We start from the raw sequence: 22,607 nt of genomic DNA on the forward strand, positions 1-22,607 counted from the left end.
GGCAGGTTGAGGTTTCCAGGGTTAGAGTAGTGCAGAAAATGCTGATGCAGTGAAGAAAGTAGAGGAAGATGGGTCAAGGGGGAGGGATCCTGAGAGGATATGGTGTGAGTAGTAGATCTGTACCAGTACATAGGGATAGGCCAACAACAGATATATGTTTCAGTAAGTTTGGATTTTTTACATTTTCAGCAATGGTTATCAACTCTATTGCAAGGATGGAACATAAGTCGCGGAAAATTGAGGTTGTGGTCGCAGCTGCAGAGAGGTATTTGGGTGTTCAAGACTTGACTTCAGAAGAGTTACAAGGTGTGTAAAGTGGTGGTGTCCCATCCTTTCAGGTTGTTGACCTGAGGTAGGACTAAATATATTTATATAGTGGAGTAGGGTGCTGTTCATTTGTTTTTATTTTTTTGTGAATGTAGTGTTAGATGGTAGGGTATTTAAAAAAAGAATAATTCAAGCAACGTATGAGGGAGTTGTACTCCAGTCTAGTAGGTGGCAGTAATGCAACATTTATTGGATGCCAACCGCCGTTAAACCTCATCGAGGAAGAAGACGAACTGTTTCACAACTGCGGAGCGTCACAGCGACCTATCGAACAACTAATGTGCCGAGTACATTGCATTGTGGGAAACGTGTCCGCACGTTGACATTGGTGATAAAGCGCCAGTGATTTCAAGGACCCAGGTAGGTGATTTGATGTTGGAAATTGTGCTTATGATCCTTTATGTTGATCAGATTAGTAAACTATACAGTGAGGACATATCCGATGGTGTGATACGCTTTGTTTTCAGTAACGTTACATCTATTTCTAGACATATCATTGAAAAAGTGCTAGCTAGCAGCTAATGCTAGCTTATAGGTAATATGTAACTGAATTATACAACTTATTTTGTAACAAGTTCGGCTTTTTCTAGCTAGCGACATAACTGCATTTGCTGGCGTAACTAGTTAGATCTTTTCTCCAGACTAGCTATCATTTATCAGACAGAAAAATAGCTGCCAGTAAACTACTGTACTATCAAGAAGCTAAGTAGTATTTTGGCTGACGAGTGTTAACTTAACGTCTGACCACTTCCGTCCTCTAGCCCATCTTTCTGGACAAGGACAGGTCAGTCAGGATGGGTGCCACTATGTCCAGTCCTGCTCCACCCACAGTCAAGGCCGAATCTATGATGGCCTCTCCCCCTCCTGCGTTTGTTGGCGGCGTGGCCCCACCACAGGGCTGTCCTATGCACCAGGCACAGGCACCAGTCAAAGGTAGGCTCCATCTCTGCTTCATCACCAGAACCGATAGCTCGCCGGTCTATATCGCTTTTTCTTGAGTTTTTCCTGAGCTTTGCTTACCATGTACTATTGTTAGTAGGGTAAATTCATTTTAATTCAAACACTTTTTTTCATAGCACCTCTTTTGATTTGATTGAAACTTTCCATATAATATTAGCCCATTGTAGAAGTGCTCAGAGGTGACCATTTGGACCCGAATGCCAAAACCTTCAAGAGATAAAGGTTCTCAAAGTATATAGTGCACAATTTGTAATCTGTGTAGTGATTGATGTGTTGGATGATCTTTGTTGTGTCTGGCAGGTTGTGGTAACAATTTCCCTCTGAGGATGTATCACGTGGAGCTTTTCTCTTTTGGGAAGGAGTTATTCCTGACTGTGTCACCTACTTGACAAGGAAAAACTCCTGTTCCTATTCCCTGGATCTGTGTTCTAACTTTTGTTTCGCCATAAATGCCCTCAGCAGTTGCCCCTCCATCAGAGTGCCCCATGCACCAGGCTACTGCTGCTGCCCCTGCCCCTACAGAAGAGAAGCTTGCTGCTGCAGCAGGGCCAGTGCACCAGGACCGGGCCTATGAGTTTGTGGAGTGTCCTATGAAGGCAGCAGCAGCTGGACAAAGCCAGACTGACATTGACCCCACTAACATGGTCAGTATGATGATAATGCATGTACATGTTAACTGTTCACTGCTACCAGTGGAACTGTAGAGCAGGGGTACTCAACTTCTAGTTCAGAATGTACGCTCAGGCAAATGTCCTAGGTGGCAAAGGTCAGGAGGATATCGGAGTAGTAACAAACCCCCACCTCATAACCCCAAATGGTTCAAAATGATACACCCCTCTTGTTCGCGGAGAGAAAATGTTGCAGTTTTAAAGCTTATTTCCTGCAATTCTACACATTTTGCCATGTCTTATATGATCCCAGAGTGACTCAACAAAAAAATCTATGGGGGTCGAGGCCCCTGGGAATGTAATCTGGCCATGATAACTACAAGATTTAGATAGCTGGTTAGCCTAACATGGGCTTGTTGATCAGCTGGACATTTCGGACAGGTTATAGATACTTTTGTGTATGTGAACACCTGCTTGTCGAACATCTCATTCCAAAATCATGTGCATTAATATGGAGTTGGTCCCCCCCCCCTTTGCTCCTATAACAGCCTCCACTCTTCTTGGAGGGCTTTCCACTAGATGTTGCAACATTGCTGCCGGGACTTGCTTCCATTCAGCCATAAGTGCATTAATGAGGTCGGGCACTGATTTGGGCAATTACGCCTGGCTCGCAGTTGGGGTTCCAATTCATCCCAAAGGTGTTTGATGGGTTGAGGTCAGGGCTCTGTGCAGGGAGTCAAGTTCTTTCAGACCGATCTCGACAAACCATTTCTGTATGGACCTCTTTGTGCACGGGGGCATTGTCATGCTGAAACAGGAAAGAGTCTTCCCCTAACTGTTGCCACAAAGTTGGAAGCACAGAATTGTCATTATATGCTGTAGCGTTAAGATTTTCCTTCACTGGAACTAAGGGGCCTTCTGGCATTCACTAAACCCAGATTTGTCTTTTGGACTGCCAGATGGTGAAGTGTGATTCATAACTCCAGAGAATGCGTTTCCACTGCTCCAGAGTCCAATGGCGGCAAGCTTTACACCACTCCAGCCAACAATTGGCATTGCGCGTGGTGATCTTAGGCTTGTGTGTGTCTGCTCGGCCATGGAAACCCATTTCATGACTCTCCCGACGAAGTTGTTGTGCTGACGTTGCTTCCAGAGGCAGTTTGGAACTCGGTAGTGAGTGTAGCCACTGAGGACAGACCATTTTTATGCACTACGCACTTCAGCACTTGGCGGTCCCGTTTTGTGAGCTTGTGAGGCCTACCACTTCGAGGCTGAGCCGTTGTTGCTCCTAGACGTTTCCACTTCACAATAACAGCACTTACAGTTGACCAGGGCAGAAATTTGATGAACTAACTTGTTGGAAAAATGGCATCCTATGACAGTGCCATGTTGAAACTCACTGAGCTCTTCAGTACGGGCCATTCTCTGCCAATGTTTGTCTATAGAGATTGCATGACTGTGTGAGGGATTTTATATACCTGTCAGCACCGGGTGTGGCCGAAATAGCCTAATCCACTAATTTGAAGGGGTGCCCACATACTTTTGAAGTGTAGCTCTCTAAGAGGAAAACTGCCATTTACTACCAAATTTGGAAATTGCACATTCTGCATGCTACTATTACAACTCTCACCAGCAGTAAGTTGAAAGCCGGACTGAGTTGATTTACATTTTTTGGTCGGGACCTGCAGTCACCCCGTTCTGGGGCAGTATCGCTGTCGAGTATGGCTGATTTTAGATCATGTTTATGGGTTTTTTCTCACCATGATTTCAGCTGGTTGGTTGATTGTGCTCAACTAGACTAGTGAAGGGAAAAGTAACTTTAAAAATGTTGATAGAGACAAAGGTTAAACATGTTGGCTAATGTTATTATCATCCTGTTCTGTCCAGATGCCTCCACCCAACCAGGTCCCTGCCCCAGACCAGCCCTTCCCTCTACCAGTGAACCGAGAGGAGTCTAAGATACCCCGGGCCGGAACGGGCAAGAACTGGGTCTACCCCTCGGAACAGATGTTCTGGAACGCCATGCTCAGAAAGGGGTAAGGATACCCTAACTTTTGATACAACAATGTAGTTTTACAAAGGATACAATTGAGCAGATCTTGTTTCCTGAAAATGGTGGAATAGTAAGCTGTAAAATATAGCCTGGGCTATTCAAGTGCTGGGTCTTGACTATCTGCGAACACACTGTAATTGGGAGGTGTTTTGGTCTGACTTTTTTAGTTTTATTTAGTAGACATGCAAGTACTCGTTATACGTAACACTGCTTTCCAGAAGCAGGAGACGACACTGTGCAGCACTGTCCTTTAGTGCTGAGCATTTAGTGCTTTTTGCAGTCGTTTTGGTTCGACTATATACAAATGATCACAGATTTAGTTTTAGATTATTATTTTTTAGCATTAAATGCATTGTGGGTTGAATACTGTAACACAGAATAAAACCATTTTTAAAAGTCCCATTTATTCACATTACTTTACTTTAATAATAAATATTTCAGTTGTTGTTTATAATACATTTGGCTGTTATTCAATTCCAAGTCATCATCTCATCTCTATAGAGCTGCTGCCTATGCTGTCTGACAAAAAAAAATGCATGAAATGAAAATGAAATGTATGTATTCACTACTGTAAGTCGCTCAGGATAAGAGCGTCTGCGAAATGACTAAAATGTCAAATGTGACAAAATCACTATTTTGTATTTCAATGTAAATAAGGAATACTTTTATGACTGCTGAATACCAACTATAAATCACTTAGATTTTGAATATATCACCTCACCATTGCGCATTCTTCTCTCTTCCATAGCAGGCGTAAGAGAAACACAGACCAGACAAGTAGATGCGCAATGGATTATGGTCATTGTAGTTAGTTTAATACATAGAATGTGACAATTATGTCTAATATTGGCCTGTTGGAAACTACAACTCCCTACTACATTGCACAGTCCAGACTGGTCTGATTTATCTCTAGAGAAACTGCTTTGTGCACATTGAGCTCACAGAAAAAAACTTATGAGTTTAAAAATGGAAAAATAACTGCAATTTCAGTTAATCACTCAGCACTTCTGTCCTTTAAAGATGCACTATGCAGAAATTGCTCCGCCATTTCACTTCCGGGTTGCAAAAATTGTAATATTTAGCCTAATTTCAGTTTGTGTAGTGTAGAGAATCATTGTACCATCTAAACTGCTGTGAAATATCCATTTCATAACCTAAATTATTGTATTTTCAGCTTTTTGAAGCTGGTGTACAAAACCGAAAGTATAAGACGCAAAAACTAAACCTGAGCGTGGGAAACAAAGAAATGGCACACATAGGACAGATATACTGCTTCTTAGACTTGCTTTCAATGAGAATGACAGATCTATGACTCACATTTCTATGTGAATTTAGTTGGGTCACCCAAAAAGTTACATATTGCAGCATTAAAACAGCAGAAAGGTTCAATTTCTCACCAGCCATGTTAACCTCTTCATCACCAGGTGGCGCTGGAAGGAAGATGAACTGGGTCAGCAGGACATGTCCAACATCATCAAGATCCACAACACCAACAACGAGCAAGCATGGCAGGAGATTCTTAAGTGGGAGGCCCTCCATGCCGGGTGAGTAGAAAAAAAATACGGAACCGTTTCAGAGCCAGTATATCAAGTACTTAGTTAATCATGGATTTCTTTATTCATAGTTGGTCATAGTTAATACTTAAGCTAATCATGGATTACATCCTTTTAGAGGCCTTCCAGGCTGACACATCAATAACCCGTCTGGCCCCCAGATCCAGCACCTCTTTTACTTTGTTACAAAATGTTTGTTTTTTTTAATGGGGAAATAAATGTAAAGAATTGACCTGTTCCCCACTGACATGTTACTTGTTAGGGAATGTCCATGTGGTCCATCCCTGAAACGGTTTGGTGGCAAAGCTAAGGAGTTCTCCCCAAGGGCTCGAATGCGTCACTGGATGGGGTGAGTTTAACTTTAAAATGTTTCTGTAAGAAGTTATTTGTGCAGAGAGTACATTCTGAATTGAAGCGTCAACATAACATGGTAATTTGAAAGCGGAAGTGCCTTGATATGCTTACACAGTTCATTTCACAGTATAATGTATTTACGTAAATTTGTTTCTACAGATATGAATTGCCGTTTGACCGTCATGACTGGATCGTGGACCGCTGTGGGAAGGAAGTCCGCTACGTGATCGACTACTACGACGGAGAGATCAACAAGGACACCTATGAGTTCTCCATCCTGGATGTCCGCCCAGCTTTTGACTCTATAGATGCAGTCTGGGACAGGATGAAGGTGGCTTGGTGGCGCTGGACCTCATAAGCAGCAAGCAAGCAAAACACTGTAAAACAAGGTTTTACATTCTTCATTACGATGCTGAGATGTTATAAAAACAACAGCCAAGAAGACCCATTCAAAACTGCAGTAAATGCTTCATCACATGACTGTAATATACCAGGTTCTCCATCAATCATATTGATTTCACATTTGATTTCACTGTCTGATGTGTTTTGAGGTGCTTCGGTTCTAGATTCTTCTAGTGCAGTTTAAGCCCCTTGGTGCCCACATTATCCAGCGAGAGCGAGTGGCTTGCTTTAAGGGTTCGCTGGAGGAAGGGTGCTTTGGTTCTATCCTCTCAGCCTTTCTTTCTAATATAGGTATAATTGCACAGAGAATGATTTGCTATAGCTAAATGCGATTGAGATGGATCAGCAACCCGGCAGGGATGTTGACCTTTAAACCAGGCCAACTGTAGGATTCCCCCCCCTTCTATTTCCAGCCTTTTTAGTTTAGATAACATTCCCTGTTTGTTTTGGTGGTGAAAAATGAACACTTCCGTTGAGTATCTATAAAACAAAATAAGATGACAAAACCACTATCAGTGCATCTGTCTGGACTTAGTATACTGTAGAGCTTTGCAACATAGTAGGCTGTTTTTATTTGGATCATGCTTTCAAAACTCATACTATTCAGTTGCGTTTGTCACTCACTGTATTAAAGTGAAAGTAAAACCGTAGTCAGCTAAGTCTTTTTAAATAGATGCTTTTAGACTCTATTCTGTTGTCAAACCTTTGAGTGTACTCCATTTTGCTTTTGTCATAAGATACCCTTCCTGGTTTTGTAGTGATCAGGTACACGTAGGCCTATTCAGAATTGTAGCTAGTTTTCTTTCTCTCTGTTCTGTCTTGTTGTATAGCCATGTCGAATTTCCCTGTCGGCTACTGTGGGAAGCTATGCTGATTGATTGTATTTATTGTCTGTGAGGTTAATTTCTGTGTGTACAGCTGCTTGTTTTCTAAAACGATTTTATTCCTGATTATCCAAACTACCATTAAACTTGGTACTATTGGCTCTGAAACCATTTGGTCCCTTTATCTTGTCAGATGCATTTGTATTTTCAGCACCATCTTCTGGTTTAGTGATAAAACTGTAGCTGGGCTATATGAACTGCAGATGGCGCCATATCTCCAGGATATATCCCCTTCCATATCACTCCCATTTCTCAAGGACCTGCTTTGCACGCCAGGGCTCATTACGAGCCAGCCCAAAGGTCGGTGAATTTAAGTGTGGGTCACAGTGTGACGAATGTGAAAGAAAGACGCATGTTTTTTTAAAAGATCTACTAATTCAATAATCACACCTGAAACCTTTTTTTACATTCAAAACCTATTTTTTTTACTAGGCAAGTCAGTTAAGCACAAACTCTTATTTACAATGACAACCTACCGGAGAACAGTGGATTAACTGCCTTGTTCAGTGGCAGAACGACAGATTTTTACCTTGTCAGCTCAGGGATTCGATCCAGCAACCTTTCGGCTACCTGCCTAGTGGCCTAAACTTTATGGAAAGAAGAGTAAATGAGAATCTGTACAGAGAACCAACCACTCCACAGTCTGAAGATAGATTCATATCCTGATACAGTGTTGTCTGTTCAGCTGGGGAATTTTCCATTGCCTTTTGAAGAGGAGTGAATAGAGATGGACAGATGAAGAGAAGGCGAGTTCGACAAATGGATAAAGAGAAGGAGTTAGTGCTCCTGCTGGTGCTGAGTGGGTGTGGGAAAGGGAACTAAGATCACACCCTGGTTCGTTCTATACTCCTGAGCTTCCTGCTTTGTTTTCAGCTGCTCTACCTGATAAAGATGGGGGGGGGGGGGTTATCAATTGTCTGTTTGCTGTGTTTCACGGGTCAGCCAAAGAGAGAACTGGTAGCACTGTCTGTTACCTGCTGGGACCTGGCCTTAACAATTGTCAGGGATATTCTACTGCTTGAATCCCAATATTCTGGAATGACCTGCCCTCCCCCCCCCATCACACACACAGAAACCCACCACAGCATGTGAACCCGAAACGCTCCACCACGAACACATCTGCAAAATGGAATGTGCATCATTTTCTAACATTTCCACCGGGGCTGCTGCTTGGCAGGGTGCCATATAATTCCTGCTGTACGTAGCAGACAGACGTACAAACAGCCCGTGGCATTTTAGTAAATGGAGGATTTTTTTTTTCATCCTATCTGGTCCCTCCAGTCTGTATTTACATTGCAAAGAATGCTTGTTCTGGTGTGTTTTGTGCGTGCACTACATTATAATGTCCACATGTCGCCACTGTATCGTTATTCGTGTCTGTTGATCGTGTTCTGGTGTGGGTCTGTGTATGTGCATGAGAGCGTGGGCCGTGGATAGAGGAGACAAAGGGGTCCGTGTTAAAAACAGTTTTGAACTGCTTACTAATGTCTTACAGCAGTATTGATCCCATCCTGTAACATTGATGGAAATGTATACACGTTTTGTTTCATAACTAGTTCACCCAAATGACAAAATTACATTGGTTGCCTTACTCTGTAAAGCAGTCTATGGACAATGTGTGACAGCAATGCGTTTTTGCAGTTGTGGCACAAATCCCATTAATGTCATGGTACAGATATTAGCATTTTTTTCACGCCTCATGTTCAAAGCAGTTATAAGTGACTTTGTTGAGCTTCACAATCAATTGTAGATACTTTCGGATGATTTGGACATGATGCGCGAAAAATGATGTCCGTACCATAACTTGAATGGGATTTGTGCCACAAATGCTAAAATGTTAGCATTTGGAAACGGTACCAGGGAAATAAAACCAAAGAATGGATTAATGTCATACCTTGTCCAAAAACACAATAAATACTAAATGAGGAACATGATGTTGGCTGATAATCGTAGCACACTGCGTACATTGGCTTCAACAAAGCACTTATGAGGATAAAGCCATGCAAAGTGGGAGGCCTAATCTCCAAGGAATTCTCTACATGGAACTCACTGCGAATTACAGTGAAATGTGGTCAGCTAATTCCCCTCCTTTTAGCTAACAAAAGGAAATAACTTTGGTTTGGTTTTGCCTGTGAAAAAGAGTTGCTGTGTTGTTGGCTAGAATTCATGCCTTTACTGAGAGAGCAAAACGGAATACTCTTTCCAGGCTAGAATTCATGCCTTTACTGAGAGAGCAAAACGGAATACTCTTTCCAGGCTAGAATTCATGCCTTTCCTGAGAGAGCAAAATGCAATACTCTTTCCAGGCTAGAATTGTTTATGTATACTTACATGTTAAGAATGTTAACATATAGCTGTCAGGCAGTTCAGAACTAGAGAATTGACTACCAATGTTGAAACTGGCACGGACATTAGTGAACATGTTACTGACCCTGTCTACATCACAGAACATCAGGCCTCCTACAGAGTGGACAACAGAGGCAGTTACCCTAACAGCACCCTGTTACCTGCCTTTGACAAGGGCCCATGGGGAATAGATAAGGAATAGGGTGCCATTTGGGACGAAGCAGGATCACCACTACCATGCTGCTTCACAGGACCTTTACTCTACACAGATTTAGAGTGAAGGTCCTGTGAAATGGGCCCTTGTCAAAGGCAGTGCACTACACAGGTAACAGGGTGCTGTTTGGGTAACTGCCTCTGTTGTCCACTCTGTAGGAGGCCTGATGTTCTGTGATGTAGACAGGGCCAGTAACATGTTCACTAATGTCCGTGCCAGTTTCAACATTGGTAGTCAATTCTCTAGTTTTTCATGAAGGTGATCTGCACTATGTTAACACCCAGCTACAAAGGCCCTGAATCCCCTACCTTGTTTAATTTATGCGCTCTCTAAAACACCCTGAAGGCATTTAAATACTTAAGCATTTTTGCTTGAACCTAATACTCTGATATTGTCCAGTACAATTAGTCCTTATTGTGACACTCACTCTTTCTTGCTTTGTCTCTGTCCATCTCTTTCACACACCTTTTTCTTTCTTTCTCTCGGCTCTCATTCTGTCATGTTTTTTACTTCACTTCACATGAGGGACATAAAGACCGGGAATACAACTGAGATGGAGGGAAGGAGACATTGAAGACAGACATTTTGTGTGTGAAGAGAGACAAATAGTTTTTAGGTTGAGAGGGAGATTGGGAGAGTGAATGTGAAATGAGTGTCAGGGTTTCATGCCTCTATTGAGACGTAATCAGTCCGCTTTCCAATTTGTGCACTCAGCTTATCGCACAACAGGGAACAATGAGACTGACTTTTATGGTGTAGTCAACTGGCAAACACAGAGATGGGCTGGTCTCAACCATAGTTTTTTAATGAGATCTGATGGAAACAGGAGACCAGATGGGCAAAGGGGGGATAGAAGTTTGTGCATATAATTACTCGTACAATGATCACCCCATTTCTCTGCCCCTAAATTGGATCAATGGCACAGTCCATCCCCTTACGACTTACAAAATCTATACTTAATCTGACCTGAATCTCTTTTGAATATATCACCCTCGGGGAAGAGAGGGATAAAGGGAGAGCAATGGACTGGCTGTCTCTGGAGGATGTAAGGACACTCACTACTGGTTGTCTGTTTTTCTGTGTCTCTGGCACTCTATCTGTCGGTCTCTTGTCTTTGTACAGAACCCATATCCGTCATAACGAAGATTTCACTCACTTCTAGGTAGTGCTCTTCTCTTTACGGTTCTTTATATCTGATCTGCATTTGTGTCCTTGTCTCTTTCTGTCTCTCTGTGTTGCTTTTCTCTCACTGTGGCCCCTGCTGTGAGAAAGTCGGTAAAGTCGGATCAAAGCACATAACCAGCACATAACCAGCTCTCTGCATGATTCTCACAGGTTTTGTGTGTGTGTGTGTGTGTGTGTGTGGTTTAAATTATGGCAATTATGAGGTAGATAAATGGACACCCTGCAGAATGGCAACACGGGGAGATTCTGTGTAACAGTAGGGTGTAAACTATGCCGTGGCACATGTAGATATCAAATCTAAACACTGCCACTAATTCCTTTTCCGTTGCATAAAAAATGGTCCAACGAGACCATCTTCTTGAACATCGTCCCTTAAGAAACGTGGGTCTATGACTTAGGGATTGATTATAGTATTACCGGAGCATCATTACGTATGAATATGGACATAAAGAGAACAGAAAGGCTGAAGTCATCAGATCAGCCAATCAGCCAGACTCGGAGCCTGCATGGCTGGGGGCTTGACCTGTATGGGTGATGTAAAGGACATCATGGTTGCATCCCAAAATGTCACCCTATTCCCTATTTAGTGCACTACTTTTGACCTGGACCCATAGGGCTCTGGGAATAGGGTGCTATTTGGGACATAGCCCATGGTTAGTAGGTGCCCCAGCTATAGAAGTGAGTGAACATCGTTGTTGTCATCAGGGATGACATTACATTTGGTCCGTTCCTCTAACTGCGTTGGTGTACTGCCCCTTTTAGAGCCATTTCAGAACGGAAACAGTTGATCTGTTATACATTAAAAATAAGAATAAGAATCAGAAAGACGAGATATGTGGTCTTCTAATTGTTTTTATAGGTGAGGAAAATGTAACATTTTTGGGGCAGAATTTGTTAATAAATGAGACGGATGCTTGAGGGACTATTCTAGATTGAAAAAACACGCATTCCACACCTTTTTGTTGAGAATATTAACTCTTAATGAAATCCAGCATCACTTTATGCTGCGTTTTCTGCACGTTCTCCTATTAAATCTTCTAATATAGTGGGATGGCGGAATATGATTAGAGGATATTGAAAAATAATTTCTTGGTTGGTTATTCATTGTAGAATTCATTAAAATGTCATTTGGGGGGAATTGGAATAAAAACAGGGCATTACTATGATAGACCTCATCCAATACCACTGAATGTAGAGCACAAAGCTATGAAAATCTGGATATTGTATTATTATTTTTCATTTCTGAGCAAAATGTTAATATTTGGTCATATTAATATTATTGTACGCCGTATTGTTAGGCGTTAAGTTGTAAAGGCCGTAGTGTTTTAAATGATTGTTTGATTTACAAGATGAAGTCACTACAGTCTTCCCTTAGAAAATGTAACACTTAACCCTGCAGATCTCATCATCCCTTTATGTCTGTAACGAGCCTCTCTTTACTGTGACCCACAGATTCAGAGGCACCTGCTTGTCTTCGCTGCGTCCCACGTGGCACTCTATTCCCTTTTATAGTGCACTACTTCTAACCAGAGGGCTCTAGTCAAAAGTAGTGCACAATATAAAGAACGGGGTGCCATTTGGGATGCAACCCTAGCCCTGATACTAGCCCTCCGTCCTCCATTACTGAGCATGGGCTCCTAATTGCAATAACAGCAAGAATACATTAGCTCATTAGCATGCTGTGACACGCACTCAGGAATAATGTATCAGAGGTACACAGGCCTCCCGTAATTACACTACACTAGCTGCTTTCTACGTGACAAATAAGCATGGCATCGCAATTAACACAGGGTGGGCCTGAAAGCTTTCGCTAAGACACTCTGATGTTGGGAATGTGTTGGTCATTAAGGAGAAACCATGTAGCCAGATTGAAGCCAATCGGAATAGGGGCGACCAATATGATAGTCTATGTAAATTACGGTATACATGATGGAGTTAATTTTTGTATTCGGAGGTTGGGTCAATGAGATCTGACCACTTTGTCCGAAAGCTCAAACGCATTAAGTTGAATGGAGCATAGCTTGTAGTATAAGAGTCAAATGGAATTTTAAAACAGCATGACTTCCTATTCGTGACTGATTTATTGATGTCTTTGTGACGTGAGTGATGCTTCAGAATGCTTCAGACTCTGACCGGCATTTTAAAACGTGTCCAAGGTCAGTCCAAAGTTAGTGGACACGAGGGTCACATCCCAAATGGAACCCTATTCCCTTTTATAGTGCACTACGTTTAACGGCTCTGGTCAAACGCAGTACACTATAAAGGGAATAGGGAGCCATTTGGGACACTTCCGAGGTCAACAGGAAGCTCCGAGAGAGTCCTCTGATGTTTCTGTTCTTCTGAGCTCTGCCAGGCGGCCGCTTCACTCCTATTGTTGCCCATCTATAAATATGCAATCCTCATTTGAATGAAGCCATCAACAAGTTTTTTCTGTATTTCATTTTTGATGAATTTCTTTGATATTCACATGAAAGAACAGTTGAAATAAAACAGCAGAGAAGTTCATGGAATTGACACACCTCATTTTTACCGTGCACCAGCATGTTAAAGAATGCAGAAAGCTGTAGACTATGCTCACTACAATATTTATGTTTATCATAGCAATGGAATGGCTTTCTGGACACTTAATGACATACTAGTATATTACACCTATATGATCATCTTCAATATGGCTTTGAGAGCCCCTATCAGAGGCGCCTGTGTTACATGATGACGTGTGAGTACAGCAGAGGGTGGTGTTGCACTGTGAGAGAAGAATAGAAGAGCCCTTTCTACACGGTTGGTGCAACACGTGTGAGGGCCTCATCATAACTGATCTACACTTATTTTAGATATAAATGCAAGTTAATGAAAGACTGATTATGTTCAGAATTAAACTTAATTGGATTTCTTTAAATAACACAAGTGAGTAGGGGTGTGCGTGCATGCGCCTGCACACGTGTTTGTGTGTATGCGTGTGCGCGTGCGTGCGTGTGTGTGCGAGCGAGAGAAAGAGGCAGAGCCACCAGTGCATTCTATTTCAGCATCAACGCAAAGTGCTTGCTGTGAGACTCAATACTTTCATAGTATTAGTTGGCTGTCTGTCATTACAGTTTATGCTCTTCAAATATCATACATAATGGAAACAGGGCTATTTTGTGAAATGTGAACATGGTTTCTTTATTTCTAAGAATATAATACAGTAATACACTTTATTAATTGAGCCCCTGTGGCAGACCACAACTCAATTGGGTCATATACGGGTATACAACAGAAGCATTAATAGTATAATAAGGCATTTTATTTGTATGGCACATTTCAAACACAATGCCACACAAGTGATTCAGGCAGTATTGCCTTACAGTTAATCATTTGTGTGTGCTGTGGCATGTTGTGAGTTCTTGTGCTTTTTGACCCTGTTCACCCACGACTGTGTGGCCAGGCACGGCTCCAACACCATTACATTTGCAGACGATACAACAGTGGTAGGTCTGATCAACGACGAGACAGCCTATAGGGAGGAGGTCAGAGACCTGGCAGGGTGGTGCCAGAATAACAACCTATCCCTCAACGTAACCAAGACTAAGGAGATGATTGTGGACTACAGGAAAAGGAGGACTGAGCATGCCCCCATTCTCATCGACGGGGCTGTAGTGGAGCAGGTTGAGAGCTTCAAGTTCCTTGGTGTCCACATCACCAACAAACTAACATGGTCCAAACACACCAAGACAGTTGTGAAGAGTGCACGACAATGCCTATTCCCCCTCAGGAAACTAAAAAGGTTATACAGCTGCACCATCGAGAGCATTCTGACTGGTTGCATCACTGCCTGGTACGGCAACTGCTCGGCCTCCGACTGCAAGGCACTACAGAGGGTAGTGCGTATGGCCCAGTACATCACTGGGGCAAAGCTTCCTGCCATCCAGGACCTCTACACCAGGTGGTGTCAGAGGAAGGCCCTAAAAATGGTAAAAAACATCATAGACTGTTCTCTCTACTACTGCATGGCAAGCGGTACCGGAGGGCCAAGTCCAGGACAAAAAAGGCTTCTCAACTGCTTTTACCCCCAAGCCATAAGACTCCTGAACAGATAATCAAATGGCTACCCGGACTATTTGCATCCCCCCCCCCCAACCCCTCTTTACACTGCTGCTACTCTCTGTTTGTCGTATATGTATAGTCACTTTAACTATACATTCATGTACATACTACCTCAATTAGCCTGACTAACCAGTGCTCCCGCACATTGGCTACCCAGACTATCTGCATTGTGTCCCACCACCCGCCAACCCCTCTTTTACGCTACTGCTACTCTCTGTTTATCATATATGCATAGTCACTTGAACCATACCTACGTGTACATACTACCTCAATCAACCTGACTAACCAGTGTCTGTATGTAGCCTCGCTACTGTTATAGCCTCGCTACTTTTATAGTCTCGCTACTGTTATTTTTCAGTCTTTTTACTGTTGTTTTTATTTCTCTACTCATCTATTGTTCACCAAATACTATTTTTTTTTATACTTAAAAAATTGCACTGCTGGTTAGAACCTGTAAGTAAGCATTTCACTGTAAGGTCTACTACACCTGTTGTATTCGGCGCACGTGACAAATACACTTTGATTTGATTTGACATGTGGCAGACCACAACTCAATTGGGTCATATACGGGTATATAACAGAAGCATTAATAGTATAATAAGGCATTTTATTTGTATGGCACATTTCAAACACAAATCAAGTGATTCAAGCAGTATTGCCTTACAGTTAATCATTTTTGTGTGCTGTGGCATGTTGTAAGTTCTTGTGGTTTTTGATTCAGGATCAGATCAATTCTCTCTCCTCTAAATGGACAAAGGCCTGCTGTCTAATTGCTTTCACATCCAGACATTGACGATCTTAGCATTCATCTCTCTCTCTCCCTTCCCCTCTCTCTCTCTGTTTGTCGATCTCCTTTCTACCTTTATCTTCTTTTTCCTTCCACCCCTTGCTGGCTCACTTGTCTAATGCCCCCTAGTTCTCTGCTTCTCTGGCTCTGTGCCATACATGATGCGCTGCACTGAGTGCCCAACTCTGCCCACACCAACTCAGCTGCCCTGGGGGCAGAGATCTGCGTTCATAAATCAACAGCCTCCAGCCAACCCTACCGACTGACTCCCAGGGGACCATCCCCTTCTCCTAGAAAGTTTTACCCAGGTAGCATACACTAGGATTGGGTTTAGGGAAGCCCTTAGTCCCCCTGTCTATATCTGTCTGTCTACAATTGTTCTGTTTGTCTTTCTAGACAGCACCATTTGGAAGGCTATTTATTCATCTCAGCAGTTTGCTGCAGGGGTCTGCTGCATAGATGCGCACACAGAGAGATGTGCAAGGCATTGGAATCCAGTGAAGGGATAGTGAGAGATGAATAAATACAGCCCATTCTGTTTCCTATTCATTAGAATACACAAGACTCCCCCGGACATCTCCAACTGTTTCCACCACACGAGCCAAGGCATGAACACTAGGTCTGCTCTGATGCTGTTTTAAACTTGCGGGGGGAAAAGAATTGCCACTGGTTTTCTTCCAATTCTTTTTCTTCTAGAATCTCTTTGAGAAGTCAAAAAGAAAGAAAAAAAGGGCAGCATACATAGCTAGCACCTTAAGGCATGAACAATCTGCTGCCTGCGTGCATGTACTTGGAATGCCTAACAGAGGCGATAATGGCTGTCAAAAAAGCACAATGGTGCCATGTGCATGGTCTGGTCTGGTCTGGTCACTCAATAGAGCTGCTTTCACACAGACTGGGATTCTGTGATGTGGCCCCAGCAACCTGCGTTCATTACCTCTGACGGATGGCCTGTGTCTGGGGGGTCAGCGTCCTTACCCATCATGCATCAGCAACCGGACAGCGGCTCTTGAAACAATCAATGACTATCCAATTAAGCCCAGCTTCATTTGACTATCTTCCTTCTCCTTTACTGCCTCACTGCCAGACTGTAGCCTTTTAGCTTTCACATAATATGGCTGCTGTATTCTGTTGTAAAAGCCCAATGACACACACACACACACACACACACACACACACACACACACACACACACACACACACACACACACACACACACACACACACACACACACACACACACCTATACATTTCTATAACTCGCCCTGGCCCTGTAAGGCCCCGGCAGGGGCCGTCGTGTGTGAATTTACATCACAATAGAGATGTATATCCTTCAAAATAAACAAACACTCTGAAGAATTATTACAACGTTGGGTAAAAAGCTTGCTTTCACCCCACCCTGCTCTCTCACTTCCCACCCATCTTATCTCGTCCTTCGCCCTCAAATACACAAGTTATTTATTTCTTGTTGGAGATTCATTACTTGTTTCTGGCATACTTTGAATTGTAGTCTAAACTTAATAAATCCACCCTCTTTCTCCAATACCCACCCTCCTCCCCCAAAAAGTGCACGCTCCATTCCTCCTTCCCCCGCTCTGAGTGAGGTGGTTTATTGTTGATCGTGCCTGCAGCTTGCACAACAAAGCACCAGAGAGGAAGAGCTAAGGAAAGAGAGAAAGAGAAAGAAAGAGCGAGAGAGAGTGGAAGAGACCTGAAGAGAGAGAGAGAGAGCTGAAGAGAGAAAGACCTGAATAGAGTGATAGAGAGAGAGAGAGAGAGCTGAAGAGAGAGAGACCTAGAGAGAGAGAGAGAGAGTGAGAGAGCTGAAGAGAGAAAGACCTGAATAGAGTGATAGAGAGAGAGAGAGCTGAAGAGAGTCCTGGAGAGAGAGAGAGAGCTGAAGAGAGAAAAAGACCTGAAAAGAGAGAGCTGAAGAGAGAAAGAGAGCTGAAGACACCTGAAGAGAGAGAGAGAGCTGAAGAAAGAGAGCTGAAGAGAGAAAGAGAGCTGAAGAGACCTGAAGAGAGAGAGAGAGCTGAAGAAAGAAAGAGACCTGAAGAGAGAGAGAGAGCTGAAGAGAGAAAAAGACCTGAAAAGAGAGAGCTGAAGAGAGAAAGAGAGCTGAAGAGAGAAAGAGAGCTGAAGACAGAAAGAGAGCTGAAGAGACCTGAAGAGAGAGAGAGAGCTGAAGAAAGAGAGCTGAAGAGAGAAAGAGAGCTGAAGAGACCTGAAGAGAGAGAGAGAGCTGAAGAAAGAAAGAGACCTGAAGAGAGAGAGAGAGCTGAAGAGAGAAAGAGAGCTGAAGAGAGAAAGAGAGCTGAAGAGAGAGACGGAGAGTTGAAGAGAGAGACCTGAAGAGAGAGAGAGAGAGAGCTGAAGAAAGAAAGAGACCTGAAGAGAGAGACCTGAAGAGAGAGACCTGAAGAGAGAGAGCTAGAAAGAGAGCTGAAGAGAGAGAGCTGAAGAGAGAAAGAGACCTGAAGAGAGAGACCTGAAGAGAGAGACCTGAAGAGAGAGAGCTGAAGAGAGAAAGAGTCCTGAAGAGAGAGAGACAGAAAGAGAGCTGAAGAGAGAGAGCTGAAGAGAGAGACCTGAAGAAAGAAAGAGACCTGGAAAGAGAGAGAGCTGAAGAGAGAGAGCTGAAGAGAGAGACCTGAAGAAAGAAAGAGACCTGAAAAGAGAGAGAGCTGAAGAGAGAGAGCTGAAGAGAGAGACCTGAAGAAAGAAAGAGACCTGGAAAGAGAGAGAGCTGAAGAGAGAAAGAGTCCTGAAGAGAGAGAGACAGAGAGAGAGCTGAAGAGAGAAAGAGACCTGAAGAGAGCGAGAGAGACAGAGGGAGAGAAAGAGAGAGAGCTGAAGAAAGTGAGGGAGAGAGAGAGATGGCACTGTCTCAGGAATAACACTACACAGTGTGATTAATCAGCAGGCAGGTTGTGAGCTGGTCTAATAGCTCCTATTACCACCAGCGACCAGGAGAAGATGGAAACTATTTTATTTCCTGGCCCTTACATTATCGAGCTTACAAGCTTATTCTGAATAGCACATATTTAATTCCAGAACGAACAACACATATCTCACCCCCCGTCTGTCTGACTGTCTACAGTTCACTTCTGTCTGTCTCTCTGTCTACAGTTCACTTCTGTCTGTCTCTCTGTCTACAGTTTACTTCTGTCTGTCTCTCTGTCTACAGTTCACTTCTGTCTGTCTCTCTGTCTACAGTTCACTTCTCTGTCTGTCTCTCTGTCTACAGTTCACTTCTCTGTCTGTCTCTCTGTCTACAGTTCACTTCTCTCTGTCTACAGTTCACTTCTGTCTGTATCTCTGTCTAGAGTTCACTTCTCTGTCTGTCTCTCTGTCTACAGTTCACTTGTCTGTCTGTCTTTCTGTCTACAGTTCACTTCTCTGTCTGTATCTCTGTCTACAGTTCACTTCTATGTCTGTCACTCTGTCTACAGTTCACTTCTCTGTCTGTCTCTCTGTCTACAGTTCACATCTATGTCTGTCTCTCTCTCCACAGTTGACTTCTATGTCTACCTCTCTGTCTACAGTTCACTTCTATGTCTGTCCCTCTGTCTACAGTTCACTTATATGTCTGTCTCTCTGTCTACAGTTCACTTCTCTGTCTGTCTCTCTGTCTACAGTTCACATCTATGTCTGTCTCTCTGTCCACAGTTCACTTCTATGTCTACCTCTCTGACTACAGTCCACTTCTATGTCTGTCTCTCTGTCTACAGTTCACTTCTCTGTCTGTCTCTCTGTCTACAGTTCACTTCTCTGTCTGTCTCTCTGTCTACAGTTCACTTCTCTGTCTGTCTCTCTGTCTACAGTTCACTTCTCTGTCTGTCTCTCTGTCTACAGTTCACTTCTCTGTCTGTCTCTCTGTCTACAGTTCACTTCTGTCTGTCTCTCTGTCTAGAGTTCACTTCTGTCTGTCTCTCTGTCTACAGTTCACTTCTGTCTGTCTCTCTGTCTACAGTTCACTTCTCTGTCTGTCTCTCTGTCTACAGTTCACTTCTGTCTGTCTCTCTGTCTACAGTTCACTTCTGTCTGTCTCTCTGTCTACAGTTCACTTCTATGTCTGTCTCTCTGTCTACAGTTCACTTGTCTGTCTGTCTCTCTGTCTACAGTTCACTTCTCTGTCTGTCTCTCTGTCTACAGTTCACTTCTCTGTCTGTATCTCTGTCTACAGTTCACTTGTCTGTCTGTATCTCTGTCTACAGTTCACTTCTCTGTCTGTCTCTCTGTCTACAGTTCACTTCTCTGTCTGTCTCTCTGTCCACAGTTCACATCTATGTCTGTCTCTCTGTCTAAAGTTCACTTATCTCTGTCTACAGTTCACTTCTCTGTCTGTCTCTCTGTCTACAGTTCACTTCTCTGTCTGTCTCTCTGTCTACAGTTCACTTCTCTGTCTGTCTGTCTCTCTGTCTACAGTTCACTTCTCTGTCTGTCTCTCTGTCTACAGTTCACTTTTCTGTCTGTCTCTCTGTCTACAGTTCACTTCTCTGTCTGTCTCTCTGTCTACAGTTCACATCTATGTCTGTCTCTCTGTCCACAGTTCACTTCTCTGTCTGTCTCTCTGTCTACAGTTCACATCTATGTCTGTCTCTCTGTCTACAGTTCACTTGTCTGTCTCTCTGTCGACAGTTCACTTCTCTGTCTGTCTCTCTGTCTACAGTTCACTTCTCTGTCTGTCTCTCTGTCTACAGTTCACTTCTCTGTCTGTCTCTCTGTCTACAGTTCACTTCTCTGTCTGTCTCTCTTTCTACAGTTCACTTCTGTCTGTCTCTATGTCTACAGTTCACTTCTGTCTGTCTCTTTGTCTACAGTTAACTTCTATGTCTGTCTCTCTGTCTACAGTTCACATCTCTGTCTGTCTCTCTGTCTACAGTTCACTTGTCTGTCTGTCTCTCTGTCTACAGTTCACTTCTCTGTCTGTCTCTCTGTCTACAGTTCACTTCTCGGTCTGTATCTCAGTCTACAGTTCACTTCTCTGTCTGTCTGTCTACAGTTCACTTCTCTGTCTGTCTCTCTGTCTACAGTTCACTTCTCTGTCTGTATCTCTGTCTACAGTTCACTTCTATGTCTGTCTCTCTGTCTACAGTTCACATCTCTGTCTGTCTCTCTGTCGACAGTTCACTTTTCTGTCTGTATCTCTGTCTACAGTTCACTTGTCTGTCTCTCTGTCGACAGTTCACTTCATTGTCTGTCTCTCTGTCTACAGTTCACTTCTCTGTCTGTCTCTCTGTCTACAGTTCACTTGTCTGTCTGTCTCTCTGTCTACAGTTCACATCTATGTCTGTCTCTCTGTTCACAGTTCACTTCTATGTCTACCTCTCTGTCTACAGTTCACTTCTATGTCTGTCTCTCTGTCTACAGTTCACTTCTCTGTCTGTCTCTCTGTCTACAGTTCACTTCTCTGTCTGTCTCTCTGTCTACAGTTCACTTCTCTGTCTGTCTCTCTGTCTACAGTTCACTTCTCTGTCTGTCTCTCTGTCTACAGTTCACTTCTCTGTCTGTCTCTCTGTCTACAGTTCACATCTCTGTCTGTCTCTCTGTCTACAGTTCACTTCTGTCTGTCTCTCTGTCTACAGTTCACTTCTCTGTCTGTCTCTCTGTCTAGAGTTCACTTCTGTCTGTCTCTCTGTCTACAGTTCACTTCTCTGTCTGTCTCTCTGTCTACAGTTCACTTCTGTCTGTCTCTCTGTCTACAGTTCACTTCTGTCTGTCTCTCTGTCTACAGTTCACTTCTATGTCTGTCTCTCTGTCTACAGTTCACATCTCTGTCTGTCTCTCTGTCTACAGTTCACTTGTCTGTCTGTATCTCTGTCTACAGTTCACTTCTCTGTCTGTCTACAGTTCACTTCTATGTCTGTCTCTCTGTCTACAGTTCACTTCTCTGTCTGTCTCTCTGTCTACAGTTCACTTCTCTGTCTGTATCTCTGTCTACAGTTCACTTGTCTGTCTGTATCTCTGTCTACAGTTCACTTCTCTGTCTGTCTCTCTGTCTACAGTTCACTTCTATGTCTGTCTCTCTGTCTACAGTTCACTTCTCTGTCTGTCTCTCTGTCTACAGTTCACTTGTCTGTCTGTCTCTCTGTCTACAGTTCACATCTATGTCTGTCTCTCTGTTCACAGTTCACTTCTATGTCTACCTCTCTGTCTACAGTTCACTTCTATGTCTGTCTCTCTGTCTACAGTTCACTTCTCTGTCTGTCTCTCTGTCTACAGTTCACTTCTCTGTCTGTCTCTCTGTCTACAGTTCACTTCTCTGTCTGTCTCTCTGTCTACAGTTCACTTCTCTGTCTGTCTCTCTGTCTACAGTTCACATCTCTGTCTGTCTCTCTGTCTACAGTTCACTTCTGTCTGTCTCTCTGTCTACAGTTCACTTCTCTGTCTGTCTCTCTGTCTAGAGTTCACTTCTGTCTGTCTCTCTGTCTACAGTTCACTTCTCTGTCTGTCTCTCTGTCTACAGTTCACTTCTGTCTGTCTCTCTGTCTACAGTTCACTTCTGTCTGTCTCTCTGTCTACAGTTCACTTCTATGTCTGTCTCTCTGTCTACAGTTCACATCTCTGTCTGTCTCTCTGTCTACAGTTCACTTGTCTGTCTGTATCTCTGTCTACAGTTCACTTCTCTGTCTGTCTACAGTTCACTTCTATGTCTGTCTCTCTGTCTACAGTTCACTTCTCTGTCTGTCTCTCTGTCTACAGTTCACTTCTCTGTCTGTATCTCTGTCTACAGTTCACTTGTCTGTCTGTATCTCTGTCTACAGTTCACTTCTCTGTCTGTCTCTCTGTCTACAGTTCACTTCTATGTCTGTCTCTCTGTCTACAGTTCACTTCTCTGTCTGTCTCTC

At 43.2% G+C, this 22,607-nt stretch overlaps 1 protein-coding gene across 3 annotated transcripts; it reads left to right on the top strand.

The window, feature by feature from the left end:
- Positions 1-380: 380 nt before the first annotated feature.
- On the top strand, positions 381-7,249 carry hccsb (holocytochrome c synthase b). Of its 3 annotated transcripts, none has more exons than XM_014157357.2 (7): positions 381-687; positions 1,089-1,260; positions 1,750-1,931; positions 3,783-3,931; positions 5,373-5,492; positions 5,764-5,850; positions 6,015-7,249. In XM_014157357.2, exons 2-7 carry the CDS (start codon positions 1,122-1,124, stop codon positions 6,211-6,213), a joined length of 876 nt encoding a protein of 291 aa, XP_014012832.1. In that variant the 5' UTR covers positions 381-687; positions 1,089-1,121; the 3' UTR covers positions 6,214-7,249. The 3 variants fall into 3 exon arrangements, with proteins under 3 accessions (XP_014012832.1, XP_014012829.1, XP_014012831.1); XM_014157354.2 differs by having other exon boundaries at positions 382-687; positions 1,747-1,931; XM_014157356.2 differs by lacking the exon at positions 381-687 and adding an exon at positions 708-862 and having other exon boundaries at positions 1,747-1,931.
- The last annotated feature ends 15,358 nt before the right edge of the window (positions 7,250-22,607 follow it).

The sequence above is a fragment of the Salmo salar genome, chromosome ssa19 (assembly GCF_905237065.1).
Source record: "Salmo salar chromosome ssa19, Ssal_v3.1, whole genome shotgun sequence".
NCBI classification, from domain to species: domain Eukaryota; kingdom Metazoa; phylum Chordata; class Actinopteri; order Salmoniformes; family Salmonidae; genus Salmo; species Salmo salar.